Genomic DNA, 16400 nt, shown 5'->3' on the forward strand with positions numbered 1-16400 from the left:
GATAGATAGATGATAGATAGATAGATGATAGATAGATAGATAGATAGATAGATAGATAGATAGATAGATAGATAGATAGATAGATAGATAGAGGTATATAGATATATCCAACCTTACTATCCTTTTAGACTCTGATTGAATTTCTCCTATAGGAAGTACAATTTTAAATGATCATATCACACCCGTTTTTCTCTCCAGAAAATTATGTTTGTTCTCCACTCCATCCCTGACCCTGGTTGGAGAAGAGGCCCATCCTTCCAGAGTGTTTCATGCAGGATGACATGACAGTTTTGACTTAGTTTCATGGTTGAGCTCCAGTGTGAACTGGCCGATGATTGTGGTCATACATTTCCTCTTTTTAGAAGGCTGCCTCTCAAATGTGTATCAGTTAGCATGTGAAGTTACTAAGCTGTAAGTCCTGTTCCTTCAGAATCAAACAGTATTCTTAAAAGTAAATGTGGGGAATTATCAGCTTAGATTTTGCTTGAAAAATCAAATGCACCCCTTTAATTAATTATACTTTGTGTAAGAGAGATAGTTCAAAAACATTTGAAAGAATGGTTTAAATATCTACAAATTAATAAAATTAAAATTCAGTGTAAGGTTATTATATCAAATTTCTGTTTATTTTGAGGTTAAATACATCTGTGCATGCTCCAAATCCTTAAATATGTTTGTATGTAATCAAGCTTGTATTTGTTTTGCTCTTGGACCTGGTAATAAATTTTAAAAAATATAAACTAAAATTAAGGAAAATTTCCTTATATAGATATAACTATAAACATACTAAAATTTTAAATAGTCAAGTATATTGAAATACAGGTTAATGAACTACAGATTATATGCAAGAAGATAACCCATTCACATAAAACATTCATTTGGAATGGATAAGCACTCTCTAACAATTAAGTATTTCTAAATTAAGAATATATGAATTTAGTAATAAAACTGACTATTATAAAAGTAATGACAAAAGTTAAAAAATAATTTAATGTAGAAAGAACACTTTTGCTGGGAATATTCTATTAAAGAAGGTTACAGCATATAATATGTAGTTTACTGGATCACCTGGTAAGCATCATTATATGGATAAATTGTAGACGTGTTTCTCCATAAGTCCTGTGATTTGTTATGAATAACATAGAAACTTACTTTACGTTCTGGAAAAGAGAAAGACAAAGAGTTTTTAGGGAAAAAATATGATTTTTGTGGGTCAGGAGCTGCGGGTGCCACTGTAAATCTGAAAGAGCCTTTTGTCACGGATCAGAAGCCAGCAAAGGCTGAGGGCCAAGTTTGGGGTATGCAAGAGCTTCTGCTGCCTGGGTTGGTATCTGAGTGCGATGCTCACAATAGACACCGTGGACACCAGGATCTGGTCTACAGGATCGTAACTCCCGAAGCTGCCAGGTTGGCACTGCTTTGCTTCAATATCAGGAAGAGAAAGTCCTTCCAACCTTTCCTGGCCTTGCAAGACCCAGTGCCCGCCAGCTTTGTCTCTTCTCAGCTTTGGTCTGGCAGTTGTAATGGAACACAGGTCTCCAATGTGCATCCTGTCTCTATGGAAACTGGCAGGCTGTATCAGTCTGATGGCCATGCTGCACAGTGGCTGGGCTGAGGGATGGCACAGAAGGTAGAGACCAGGTGTTATACTCTAAAAGGAAAGTTGAGTCCAAAAAAAAAAAAAAAAGGAAATTATTTGGTATAGTCAATTTTTTTAGGAAATTCTTAAAATTTAGAATGTAGAAAATAAGATAGAAAAGATGACGAGTAATTTCTAAGTAAGTATGTGAAAGAACAGAGCTATTCCAAAAGTAAAACTAATTTGCTCTTAGTTATCAGTCTCAATTTTTTTTCCAATTTCCCTTCTCACATGATGCTGCATTCATGGCAATTCTCTTGAGAATTTTAAGCATGTGTTAATGACATTTGTGCTTTGCAATCTAATAGGCTTTAGTATGCAATACATGTTTCAGTTCACACAACTACTGAGCCACAACTTTCACATTAGGTTATTTGTTTGAAATGCCTTTGGTAATTTAGTGGAAGTAATAACATGCTGTATTTTTAGACTCTAATTTAGGCAACATGAATGATCTTGAACTTTGTAAGGTGCATGTTCTTTACTTAACTACTCCCAAAGTAGTTGATAGAGAGATAGTAAAGATAGACAACAAGGGAGGAAAGAAAAGGTTGAAGGAATAAGGGGGGGAGGGAGAGATGAACAGACAGAGTCTATTCTCGGACACAAAAACACACGAATAAGCAATCAGCATTGCACATCATTTTAAAATGTGCAGCCTATTTCTTTCAATTACTGTTGGCCTTCATATTTAACAATACTTAGATATGTTACATATGTTCATTTTGCATTTAATAAAAAAGAACCTCAACACAAACATGTATTTTGCATATAAACATTGTTCATGAGTGAAAAGAAAAATATTTTTAAATTTTCTGAAACATTATGTGTGCTATTTGACTCAGGCTGAAATACATTTTGAGAACTAGATAATTGTGCAGCTAAACTTAGTAGCTTTAACAACATGGAACCACACCCAAAAATAGAGAGTAAAATTCCATGCCACTGTTTAACTCAGGAGGCTTTGACACATTTTTTGTCAGAAAAGTGGGTGTCCTGATATTCTCCTGTCTGGTTTGTTTTCCATTTCTTTTTTTTTTTTTAATTCTGAACCATTCTTTCAAAGAGTCTTCCTTATTTTCAGGTACAGAAATAATAATGAGAGATTCTAAGCTGCTGTCAATTAGTCCACAAAATTTCTCCATTTGTCCTTTAAAGATTACTGAGTGTAACTTATTCCCTCTCAGCGGATCAGAGCCTCAGCTCCAGTCTGTCTGGCTAGGACTATACCAGGTGACCATTGCTCTCAGAGAGGAAGCACTCATGCACAGTTACACTAGGCACTGCTGTGGTTTCTGCTTCATTGTTAGCTCAGAAAGAGATGGAGAAAACCATCGTTAACACTCATGCACTGAAGAGATAGCAAAGTTGGAAAATTGTTGTTGGTGGACATCCAGGCATGTATCTTTATCTACTTTCAGTGCTGCTCCTGCTTTTGCTTATTGTTTCTTTGTTCTCGTTCCAATCCAGTCTCTCATGAATTGCCGATGTTCTTTACTTAAGAAATGGCTAATTTGTGTGATACTGTCCTATATAATTTTGTGATTTAACAGTAAAGGCATGGGCAAAATTTGTGGGTAAAGGATGGCTGTTAAAGAAGAAGAAAATAATAAGTTTAAAAACCTGTGCAGCTGTTGTAACCAGAGTAATAAATGATAACTTTCAGTGGTTCACTGTAAATATTTAACAACTTTCTCTGTAGGGAAAATCATTGGCCTATAGTGTTTGACAATTTCCATGATGAAAATACTTCCTCTGTGATCAATTTCGAGCTATCATTTATGTCACTGAGTGTAAGAAGGCTAGAGTTTCATCCCATGGAATCTCAGAAGTTGCACACATTACGCTTAAACTGAATTTCAAATGCACTTTCTCTTATTGAAAAGAGGTGCTAGGGTCAGCATGTACCTTCACAATGCTTGGCTGCAAATGACACTTCTTAATATTACAGTTACAGAATCACAGTTATATTCATATTCTTTCATAGCAGTCTATGATTAAGCAAATAGTGATGAAAAGAGAAGGCAAGCTTTGAAACTCTTGTTTCTCTCATTTCTGGTTGTTGGAGAGGGCACATGTCTAAAGGTTTCTGTGCCAAGTGCCATGATTTTCAAGATGGAGATGATGAAGATATGAACTCTGCAGATTAAATCATTAATACATCAAATGCACCTAGTATTGTGTCTGCATTTATAGCACAATGAGCATAACCCCTTAAATTCCCTGCATGTTCTATAGCTTTTGGCAGTGTTTGATAGGTCAGGCAAGATAACAAAGAAAAGGAATTCAAAAGGGTGTTGATACAAGAGAAAAGGAAAAGAATTTATTACATAATCAAAGCAATCCATCCATCCAACAAAGCTGAAATATGACTCTTTTCACTTAATAGCTAAGTAATGATAAACTCTTTTATCATTTTCTAATGTGTACATTTTGTATAATATATTTCTACCAGTTCCTGCCCATTTGGGGTCTCAAATAGTGTTAGGTGTATCTGTTCTCAAACACTACTTTTATATTCTTCATATACTCCTAATACTGTTTCAAAAAGAACTAAAGAGTTTTGTTGTATTTCACTAATGTGTGATTTGTTATATATTTCCACTTATTTTAGTGAAATAGAAGCCTATACTTTTATACCTTTATATGAGCCTGAACAAATTTAGCACACCTGAGTTGCATTTGGGTCATTCTGCTCTCACAAACTATAATTAAAATGCAAGCCAGTGTTTTAAGGAAATATATTTTGAATATACTTTGAATATGGGCATCTCCTTGGGAGAGTCCCTTTGAAATAAAATGTGCTAAGTAGGATAACTGTGTCCCTGGTAAGATACCCTTTTATCAAAGTCTTTTTTTACAGTATTTTTCTTCATTGAAAATAGATTCCTTCTCATACAGTATATTCTGATTATAGTTTCCCCTCCTCTACTCCTCCCTTTTCTTCCCCACCTCTCCTCCCCTCTGGATCTTCTTTCTTTCTGTTTCTCATTAGAAAAGAACAGGCTTCTAAGATACATCTTCCAAACATGACAAAATATATAATAATAAGTAGAAAAACTATCATACCAAAGTTGGACACAGCAACCCAACTTGAGGAAGAGTATGAAGCTCAGGCACAAGAGTCAGAGACCTACTTATTTTCACAGTCAGGAGTCCCATAAAAATACTAAGCAAATAACTATAATACATATGCAGAGGACCTGGTATAGACTCATGTAGGCCCTTGCTTGCTGCGTCAGTCTCTCTGAGCTGATATGTACCTTGCTTAGTTGATTCAGAGAACCACGTTCCTCTGGTGTCCTCCATCTACTCTTGCTTGCTGCTTCAGTCTCTCTGAGCTGATATGTACCTTGCTTAGTTGATTCAGAGAACCATGTTCCTCTGGTGTCCTCCATCCCATATGGCTCTTATGTTCTTTCTGCTTCCCCATCTGTGGAATTCCCTGAGCCCTGAGAGGAGGAATTTGATTGTCTCTGGGTCTCTGTATCTATTTTCCTTGCTGCTGAAGGAAGCCTCTCTGATGATGAATGTATAAGGCACTGATCTATGACCATGCCAGACTATCATTAGGAATCATTTTATTAATCTTTATTTTCTTGTTTGTTTTTATCCTAGGTCTCTGTGCTATCTTCTCTTTATTTCTTGGTTACTCAAGCTGTGTTAGGTACAGGTTCTTGCTCATGGGGTGGACATAATTAAATTTGAACTAATTGAATCAGACCTTCATTGGCTACTTCCACAATTGCCCTAGCACATTATTCAGGCGGGACAGATTGTAAATCAAAGGTTTTGTAGATGGGTTGGTGTCCATGTTTCTCTATTGGTAACCTGCAGAATGCCTTCCCAAACCAAACAATGCCTGATGATGCTGCATCCTAAGGTAATGGGATGTGTTAGGGGAAGCAAGGTTATAGGAGGTCTTTGTGATTCCATGGGAATAGCTTCAGCCAGGAAAGGGCAGCCACAGCAATTTTCCTGTTACAGAATTTAGGTTGAGATTGAAGTAATCCGATCTCAGGAGGAGGAGTGTGGGTCTGCCTACTCCCTAATTATTGCTATGGGAGGTGCAACCCTTGGCTTAGCGGCAATGCCTTTTGGGGTTGGAGGATGGAATAAAGCCAAGAGTTGGGGAAGGAAAGTTAGAAGGGGATGGTGTGTTGGATCCACATATGAGGGCAGGAGAGACAGATAGTTGCAGCTGAGTTCTGTTGAATACAAGGTACGATACTGGGGGATTACGTTTGTGGGAATAGAGAAGAGAAGAAAGTCGGTAAGCAACTTATGTGTTTTTAAGGCAGGCGGGCATAGCCTGTGGCTACCAAACGTTTAATTGATTTAGAATTGAGGAAGGGAAAAGATACTTTTACAAATAATAGTATGAATTTGGTCAGAGAAAGGAGTTAGTAAATTGCAAACAAAAGTTGCCTGGAAAAAGTTTGCTTCTAAGCTTGCTGAGCAAATCCAAACCAGCACACTGAACCAGGTTTCTTCTTCCTTCCCATTAGTTTTGGTCAGGGTTGAAGTTACCTTGCTGATTCATTAACAAACTTCTCTTTCTTATTCATATTTCAAATGCGGATTCCTGAAAGACTAAAAAGCAGAATATCCCACATGATATGTACATAATAAATGAGCTGAAAAGACATCTCTAATTTGATGTGATATGACATTTTCGGATTGAGAAATCTCCTTCAGAAAGACATACTGAGATTGAAAGACAAAGCTGAGCCATGAGGGGTTGAAGAGGAAGGTCCCAGGCACGCAGTCTTCTCTCCTGATCAGAAACAGCAGTAAATGGCAATGCAGGCCTCTGAGAAGAAGTCTGACTGCTTGCTACACAGGCTATTAAATTGATTTTGGAAACCACATATCCTAAGGGTATTTAGGATTAGTTGATCTCCACATGGGTTTTCTATCTATTGGGAAAACTAAATTCTTTGACTTCAAGGATTTTTATGCTGCAAGAGTTAGGGAACAGGAATCTTACTTTAACCTCAAAGCCAGAAACCTTAAAGGGAGATGTTGAAGGGACATTGTCCACATGTCTGACATACATACTGACATACATCAATATCTAGAGGTAAATAATCCTAAAATTTTCTCCTTTTTTGTGGGTCAATAAGTGAATATTAAAATAGTGATTAAAATTAGTTTCTTATATAGCACAGAAGTATTAAGTACAGTAAATACTGGCATTTCTTTTATCCAATTTTACAACTTAAATTTCATTATAAAAATGATTATTGATTTTTCTCCTTTGGTGGTGAATTCACATTTCCTCAAACAGTTACACATCTCTTCTGACCCAGCAGCCTCTGGGAGAAAGAAGAAAAAATGTTGAACTTTCAGAATCAACTTCAAATGGTTCATTGACTTTGTTTCACCATGGGGAAAAAAAAAATCACTTAACCTCCCAGTGTCAGTTTACCCATCTGTGAAATGAGAAGGCTAATATTTTCTTGTGGGGATGTTCTGAAAATTATTTTGCAAATGTAGTAGATAAAATTGTAGCAAGCATCACTGCCTTTTCTCCTGAATTCTTTGAAGAGGCCGACAGTGTTATTTATGCATTTGTTGATAGTCAGAGTATCATCTGGGTGAACCATGTATATTTATCAGCAGTTGTAAGCTTTATGATATTGAAGAAACACCTCTCCCTGGATTGTCCAATTTATGCATGACATTAACAGCAGGGAACCTACGGGGGAAAAACATAAAACCTTACTGAGCTCCATGTTTAGGAGCTGATAATTTCAGGCAAGTAGTCCCACTCTGCATATGATTTCACATTTGTCTGGGTGTGTTTTGCTTTATGTCCCACCTCATTTTACATGATTGATAGTTCTCTGAACTCCTTGTTAATGGTCATCTCTGACATGAAGGCAAGGCACACCAAATTAGGGTTCATGTTGACTTTCAAGTAAACCATCAAAGAATAGATTATATAAAACTCAGATGTCAATTTTAAAATCCATCTTAAAGATTAAAGGGAGGTGTCCTGGGGAGAAGTCATGGTGACTTGAATGGGCTGGCATTAAGAAGGGAAAGCTCCTGATAAAAGATTTTAATGCTCAAAAGTCTTAATTATGTAATGTGGTCATGAACCTCTGTTCTTGTGTCATTTAAGGCTGGAAAGAAATGTTTCCCTTAAGGCCCTTCTGTGTCTTCTGGTGCCAATCAACAGGCTTCTTGGTAATAAACTTCTTTATGCCAATGGCTCCCATGCAACTTCAAGTGGTGCTTGGAGTAATGACAGAATCATTAGAAACTAAAGAAGTAAAGGGAATATACTTCATGGGTATGATTAAACCATCCTAATGCCCTTGAATATGTAAATTATTTTTGACTTAATAACCTAACCTGCTGACATAATAGTATTTTAACCTGGCTCTGGTAAATCATTTCTACCTCTGTGAATGTTTGTTATCAGGTTTGACAGAGTTTATCTTCAGATCATCACACAAAGATAAAATGTATTTATTATGTTTGTGCATGTACAGATAAAATGTATTATTATGTGTGTGCATGCAGTAACCTTGTTTAAATTATTAGAAGTGTATTTTTAAGTAAATTTATCACATAGATTACATTAATAATGGAAATGATACATATAAAAATAAAAAACGAGGTTATATCTGACACTATCCAAATTGATGATTCGTTTAAGAATTTATGAAGATGTATTCCTCTGATTATATAGACAATTATGGAAACATGGGCAATACAGTTATAAATATTTGCTGAATAACCACCAAATACACACATACACATATGTGAGGTGTGTAGAATTGTTATTCTTGCTGCTGCTCTTCAGGCTAACCTCAAACTCCTGGAATGCAGGGGCATCTTCAGCTTCCTGAATCGTTAAGACTCCAGGTGCATGCCACCAGACTAGGCTTTTGAAATTTATTTCAATGAATATTCTATAGGATGGACATTCTTTATAGAATAGTTACAAAGTTTTGCCAACATTCTGCATTTCAGAAAACATAAAACAGTTCTATAAGGATTCCCAGTGAAGTCGGATTCATTTTTCATTTACTTTATCATAAATTCACTCTAATGTTCTAGTTTTTATATATTAAGTGTTTTTTTCCGCATTATGAAAAGCTACCATGGAAGTGTTTTGCGTGTTTCCTATACTTCTGCTAAGACTTTAATTTATGCAACATTATTGCCTGACTTACCTTCAGTGATGGCTCCATCTAACACCACATACTCGATTTCAGGCCAAAAGAAAATAAAGGTTATTGTGTTACTATTGGAATATGTCTCCATGTGTGCCTAAGAGGGGAACATATTCTGAGAAATAAAAGGAAATACAAAGGAACCTTAATGGTACACCACTAGGGTGGTCTTGAGTATTTTAAATGTCTTTTCCATCTTTCTAATGTGTAATTTTATTGGCTTAAATCTTATTTTGAGTAAAGCCTGATGTTCAGTGTAGATCTTGGGAAGTTAATCATTTTATAACTTTCATTTAATCAACATTCTTTTTAATCTCCTTTTAGGCAGCCAAGGGCAGTTTCCACTAACTCAAAATGTAACGGTTGTTGAAGGCGGAACTGCAATTTTGACCTGCAGAGTTGATCAAAATGATAACACCTCCCTCCAGTGGTCAAATCCAGCTCAACAGACTCTGTACTTCGATGACAAGAAAGGTGAATACATTTCCTCAGAAATGTTTTAAACATGTTCTGAAATACCCTAATTATAATGAATTTATTTTCCTAAGATGATTCAAATTATTCCTTTTGATTACTAAACTGCTGCTGCTTGTACTTAAACATGATAAATATTAAATACTTTGGTTTGCAAGTCATAAACACCGAAGATAACCTGTGTCAACTTTCTAATAAAATAAACAGCTTCAATTCTATTGGAAAGTACTTTTCCTGCTCGATCCTTGTAGCCATTTTCTCATTATACCCTTCTCTTTGGGAGCTCTCTTGTCTTCAGAGTGAATTCTGATTACCTCCTGAGTAATATACTGCTAATTCTATGATCCTAATTTCATGTGGTGAAAGGACGCTTTTATTTGGTGAAGTTTTATTTTATAGATTTCTTTTCATCAATTGAAAGATCAAGGAAAAACTGTGAAAACGACTTATGTATTGAGCATCAATATGTGTGTTTAACAAACTGATTAAAAACAGGTTCATTAAGAACCTGTATTTATGTGTGCCTAAGAATAAGGTATATTTGGACTCCTTAATTAATTAAGGTGTCTAATTAGATAAAACATAGATTATGGTTTAAATGTTTAGTGGTGACGAAGTCTGCATACTACCACTCAAGCAAACATCTAATAATATATGTCAAATTGTTAATGCTTAATTCACTATTATAACAATAGATGAATAATGATTTCATGAAATGTAATAATGTGGAAATGTAATATAATATGGAAACATTTATAAGTAAATTTGCATTATAAAACAGAAAATATTATTTAGGTATTACATATAAAATATTTTTACATCTTATATACTTAATTTTTTATACAAAAATAAGGCAATCTAAAATCACCTTAATTTTTAAATATTAACATTTTGACCATGAATTTATATATCGGTGGCCCTTTTCCCTCTTTAATGTTATCAATTGAAAAATGAATTCCTCAGGTTTTTAAATATATAATGAAACACTGGTAATATATATAATTAATCAAGTTTAAACACAATGAAAGTCTCTGCATAACACTGATGAGAGAACAGACAAATGAGAATCTCTACCCTCATGCACATGTTAGAAAAATAACTCAGTGTATATTGCTCTTCAAAAAAATCCCAATCTGAAAATCTCCAGAGAAAGAGAAATGATAAGGTAGATGAATGGATATTTTGAATTTTGTTTTGAGAAACTAGCTCATGTGGTTGTGGAGGAAGTCAGGCTTAAAATATTTATGTGCTGGCTAGGTAGCTAGATACCCAAGGGATTTTTCCCCTCACAGCCTATTCCTCAAAGTAGAACTGCCTGCCCAACAGGGGTCCTCAGAATTTCTCCCAAGGCCTCCAAAAAAATGAATTAGCCCAATGTATTCTATATTAATAAAACATTTAAATATTGCAGTACTGGCTTTAGAGATTAGCTTTACAGCAACACAGAAACTAGTGTTTTACCAATCATTGGAGGACAATAATTTCCTCTTTCTGTGAGGTATGCATTGCAGGACAACCACCGAATGGACCTGGCTGTGAATAGTGGCGAACGCTGCATGAACTAGTCCCTTGACGATAACAGTTTTGCTTTCTGAGGTTTCACTTATAGGAATTCTTTACTTGCATAGTATGCCTTTCTCCAGTTGTTATACAATCATACTTTGTATTTCATAGTTGTGTACATTTTTGGACAAAAGTAAAATATATTAATGTAGCATTATTTCTTTGTTCTTTGCTTATACTAAACAATATTACCTAGAAGTACATTTTCTATGGGTGTATTATGTGTTGTATGCTTACTCTTACCTCTGTGTGTGTGTATGTGTGTGTGTGTGTGTGTGTGTGTGTATGTATGTATGCATCTTCAAGCATGTTTAAAATCCACAGGAAAACTTCAAGTGCCTTATTAAGAAGCACTGTCATCTTATTTTGAGACAGGGCTTCTCAGTGACTTAGAACTCACTGAATAGATTGGCAGACCAGTGAGCTGGTGACATATACTTGTTTCTTCTCCAGTACCGGGATTAGAAGAAGAGCACCACCGCAACAGTTTTTTAGATGGTTTCTAGGGATCAAACTCAAGTCATTAAGCTAGCAAGGGAAGCTACTTTATCAACTTAACCATTTCTCAGACAGTAATTTTTGAATTTATAAAATACTATCAAAGAGAAATTTGTCAGAATCAACAACTGTGGATAAAATAACATTAGATCACCCGATTGTTGTGAGTTCATCATGTTGTATGCTAACAACTCTACGTTTAAATGGATCCTATACTTTTTCAGGAGATCTTTGAAAGTGAGTTTATGGCTGACATCTAGAATTAAGAGGTCACTTCCTAAGGCACAAAGACAAAATCAATATTAACTGCCCTTCCCTCCCATTGTGGTTCTATAAGTTATCTTTTATAGAACATCTAAAGCTGGAATTGATTCTGAGTATTTCAAGCTAATGCATATTTCCTGTCATAAACAGAGCAGCTTGTAATACAATATTTGCCAAGAGGGCAACTCTTACTCTGGGTGTTAATTACGCAGTCAGGAAAGCTCAGAGTATATTTGCATTGTCTACCAGTATATTCCTGCATCTTTGGACTTTTTGTAAAAGACCTAATGCATCTACTCTTGTTAATTCCTGAAGTATGCATTTGTTTAACTGTTCCTTTTCCCAATCAGAATTTACAGTAACATTGCAAAACCCCAGTCCTCCACTCCCCACTGCCTCCATCACACCTCTCTCATTGTCTAAAGGTGATACTATGGTGGAGAGAAGTTTGCAGAGAATCTCTTTTATGAGTACCAGTCTAGCATGGTTATTATCCTCACCTCTCAGTGATTCAGTTCTTGTACGATATCTTAACTGAGCGAATATCCAGCATAATGTTTCTCAACTAAAAGAATTTGAAAATGATGGTATTTTTGAAGGTTTCAAATTGCAGATTTCCCACCTTCTATCATTTACATTCGTCTATCTATTCTTCTGATTCCCGAGACTAACCTTGAACCAACAAATATGCAAAGTTGTGACCGAGCTCAATGCAGAAGCCAACCCTGTGTCAGATACTGTAGATGCTTCTTTTCAGTGCCCTTTATTATCCAGCTCTAGCAAGACGATTACTACTGCTAAAAGCTCAAGCATATCCCTGTTTTAAAGGTTCTATATTAACACTACTTCTTTTTCTGTAGCATATTGAATTGCCAGTGGTTTGTTCACAACAAAAACCATCTAGGATATATTTCAAGTTCAATTGTTCAAATTTAACATTTTCTAAAAACTTTAATGTTAAAATGATGGTGAGAAACAGCTGAAGGTGGGATCCTTTGGCTAAACAGGTCTGTATTCCCAAGAGTTCTGCATCCATAAACTGGGCTTTCTTTGCTCTTGTAGGTTACAGAAAACGTTAAAAAGAAAGAGGAAGAAAGGGAAGGTTACAACAGAAAAAAGAGGGGAAAGGAAGGGAAGGGGAAGAGGTGGGAGGAAATGGAAGAGTGGGGAAGGGAAGAAACAAAGATAGAGGGTCTGTTGGGGAGAAGAGGGGTTAGTTTTTCAAGAGAATAGATCAAGCATACTGCTAATATGACCTCTGAGAGGCATTCTGAGTACTCACTTAAGCTACTTAGAAAGGGAAATTTTTATGTCCTTGATTGGGCTGAATGAAGAACTCAGGGTAGTGGTCAATTCTCCTCATTATTGGAGAAGCCTTGCTTCCTTAGAATTATGAGCTATAAGAAAGCATGTCTGATACTTGACTTGTTTTAACCAGCTAAAAGTGTTAAGCAGGAATTTGTCAAATGTGTGGGTCCAGAAACATCTTTATGAAGGCACCTGTGGAAATTGAGGGTATTGGTTAACATGAAACTTACTTGGCCACACTTTTCATCAAAGTTAAATAAAAATTATCATCTTTCCTACATTTTGGCATGTTGATTGTGGTAAGTAATTTCCACAGCTACTAAGAGAAATGAGATATCCAAGAGCCAAGGAGAGCTGTTCCCAAACCTACAGCTAAGGAGAGGTGTGAAGGGATTTGAATCTTGACACTTTATCTTGGTTTAACAGGAATTTCCTAGACTCGAGGATCTGGAAATAAAATATTCAGGTCTTGTAACCCATCTGTTTCTCTTTGATTGTTGCAGACAAAGCCTTATACATGCTAGATGGATCTGCAGTGCCCATAAGGGCCGAGCATGACCTTAGACTCCTAGCACCTCCTCCTGGTGCTAGGATTGCAAATAGACATCATTGGGTCCCACATTCTGTCACTGATTTTTTTTTTTTTTGGCCACCTAGTTCTTCCTTGAAGACAAGATATTCCTTTAACACCATTAAAATGCACATAGAGAGAGGTTTTGCAACAATACTAAAATGAGCAATTACACAATAAGGAATATATCTTACACCTAAGCTGGACAATTCAGCAGCTACATGACAATATCAGTACTTAGGCTTTTAAAATAAATAGATACTTATAATTCTCCTGTTTAAGAATACTAGTCACATATGAAATGCTGCTACTCAGCTGACAGTTATTCTTTGGAAACATTTTCCTGGAAGTATATTTGTTCTCTACCTTGCATAGCCACCTTGCTGAATTATAGACACAGGTAGCAGAATAAGAAGCTGGCAAGGAAGAATCGCATGGCTATCACAATACAAATATCAAAAGTTAAACAAGTAAAAAATTGTGGTTGAAATAAGCCTTGAGTCAGATATGACTTTTGACACTGCTGTAGACTAATAGGAGCTGTTGATGGACACCTCTCCAAAGGTGATCTGATGTCAGATTGGAAGTGTAGTTTTAACAGGTTCCTAACTGCTTGGAACCTACCCAAAGATAAGTCATTAAACTTTGAGGGAGAATTTCAATTACAATCCAACTCCTTTCTGAAGAGCTTACGGAGAAATCATTTTCTTTCATACTTAAGAACACTGAAGATAAAAATGAAAAATCAAATCAGGAAGACCATGCCAGGGTCCACAAGGTATAGAGAAAACATTGGCACATGTGGCTCAGAGAGTGTTCACTTGTTAGGACTCTCTTCTTTCAATTATCACAGAGCTCATCTAAACTGTTCTGAATGGTTGGTAAGCAGTCAGAATTGTCAGGTACATAAAGACAGAGACAGAGGTCATTTTTACTCCACTGAAATGTTCTTTGGTATTTGGCAATAGAAAAATTTTAAAAATCAATTAGATCATAGTGTCTGTTCCTCAGCAGGCAATGTATAAAACAATTGAAGTAGCAAAAGCTGATCACTTAATTCTCAGAAAAGAACACTTCAATTCGTTCCTATTGACAAATATTTAGCAAACATCTCTAGGAGTATATAGTGTGCACATCCCACAGCTACAACTCTGTGTGCTTAGATTTGTCTTCATATAAAAATGCAAACTATATTACTCTGATATTTTACTTTATCTTATTTACTTTGTCATATTTACTTTATCATTTTTACTTTATCATTCTTGCTGTGGTGGGTTCCCTTATTCCCAGGATTTGGGAGGCAGACATAGGGGATCTCTGCACAAAGCAGCCAAATTACGAGCTCAGGACTCAAGAAGAGACTGTGTCTCAGTAAATAAAGTGCAATGATGTGGGAAGACACTAAATACAGTGTCCTTCTTTCATAGTCACACATAGAGAGTATTCCCTATATGTGCATAAACATGCACAAGCTGGGGCATGCACACTTTATACATATACACATGTAAGAATATGGTCCAAAATTTTTACAAGTTTCCTAAGGGAGTGAAAATAAAAATCCACCCCCTCAAAAAGCACCAAGTCACTGTGCTAATTAACCAATTATTCTGTTGATGATTTTACATTCATATTGAGAACAATGCAAAAGGAAGAACACGAATTAAGTTCCCTAAAACAAAAATGATAAGGAGAGGAAAAATGAGGTGAATTTTAAATGAAGGTAAGCTTCTCATGGCTCCATACCAGTCAATGGCACTTCACAGTGTCTATCTGTGCACCTGGTATCAATCAATGTGACAAGCTTTGAAATATTAAAGATGAGCGGAAAGCAAAGCAGGTATCGAGGTGGAGAGTATTAAATTTCCTCTTGCTTTCTTCAAAAATACCAGGTATTTTCTTTGTTCACAGTAATACACAGTTACTTTTGTTCTCTTGTATTTACCTAATTCTTGTGTAATTGTTAAATAGGCTTCAATATAGTTAGCATTTCTCACCTCAAGCACAGTCTTCAACCGTAGGTTCAGAAGGCATTTTCCATGTTTTGCATAAAAAGACCCTTGAGTATTTGAAGACTGTAAATAGTAACCTTATGTAGGTTACTTTGTGAAATGACAAGTCTTTAATTTCTCTTGTCTAGTATGCATGATATGAGGTTGTCAAAAAGGCTTCCTTTGTTGCCTTCATTTAGTCTTGATCGTTTTTTTTCGTTTGTTTGTATTTTTTTCTGGCAGAAACAGTAATTTATTGTAGGACACTACTGCAAAGACACCTTCTTTGTAGTTGATCTCTTCAGTGCACCCCCCTCCTCAAACCTACCACACCACAATAACTTTGCACTAATTAGAAAATCTTGTAGCAAAAACATAGATATTAATCAAAAGGAAGTTGGAAATGCTTCTCCCTGTGGCCTAAAACAGAAGCAAAAGGACCTACTTCAGGCAGCAAAGTGGAAAGATGCGAGTTGTATCTCCTGCTCTTCTGACTCTGATCTACCAGTGTCTTTCCTGGATGCACACAAATGTAATCTGTATATCAAGGCTTCCTAAATACGGTATTCCCCAAAGCAAAGGACAGGAAGGGGGATTTACAGAAAGTAAGATGCCTAATACATAATGCAAATAAATCCAATATAACATTGGATTGCCCTTTGCTCACAACTGCCTTTAACTATACTGCTTCTTTACAGGGAGCAACAAGTTGCCGTAACAAAATTACATTCTAAAAAATTAATTTGATGAAATGCCATTCTCCAGAATTGGGATGTAGATGTTAAGCTTCCATTTCTGTTTGTGGTGACACCATTTACATTAAATACATGAAAAATGTTCAGTTGTACAGTATGTAATTATTACCTCTACTTCTTTTAGATTATGTGGCTTGAGTGAAACATTCA

At 35.9% G+C, this 16400-nt stretch overlaps 1 protein-coding gene across 3 annotated transcripts in view; it reads left to right on the forward strand.

The window, feature by feature from the left end:
- The window catches only part of Cadm2 (cell adhesion molecule 2), a 923902-nt gene that overhangs the window by 693482 nt on the left and 214020 nt on the right, over positions 1-16400 (forward strand). For all 3 annotated transcript variants that reach the window (XM_026786947.1, XM_026786960.1, XM_005345233.2), the window contains one exon: positions 9154-9303. In XM_026786947.1, the coding sequence (XP_026642748.1) occupies positions 9154-9303 (150 nt within the window). The remainder of the gene's footprint in view (positions 1-9153; positions 9304-16400) is intronic.

This window comes from Microtus ochrogaster, chromosome 2, assembly GCF_000317375.1.
Source record: "Microtus ochrogaster isolate Prairie Vole_2 chromosome 2, MicOch1.0, whole genome shotgun sequence".
Classification (NCBI taxonomy): Eukaryota; Metazoa; Chordata; class Mammalia; order Rodentia; family Cricetidae; genus Microtus; species Microtus ochrogaster.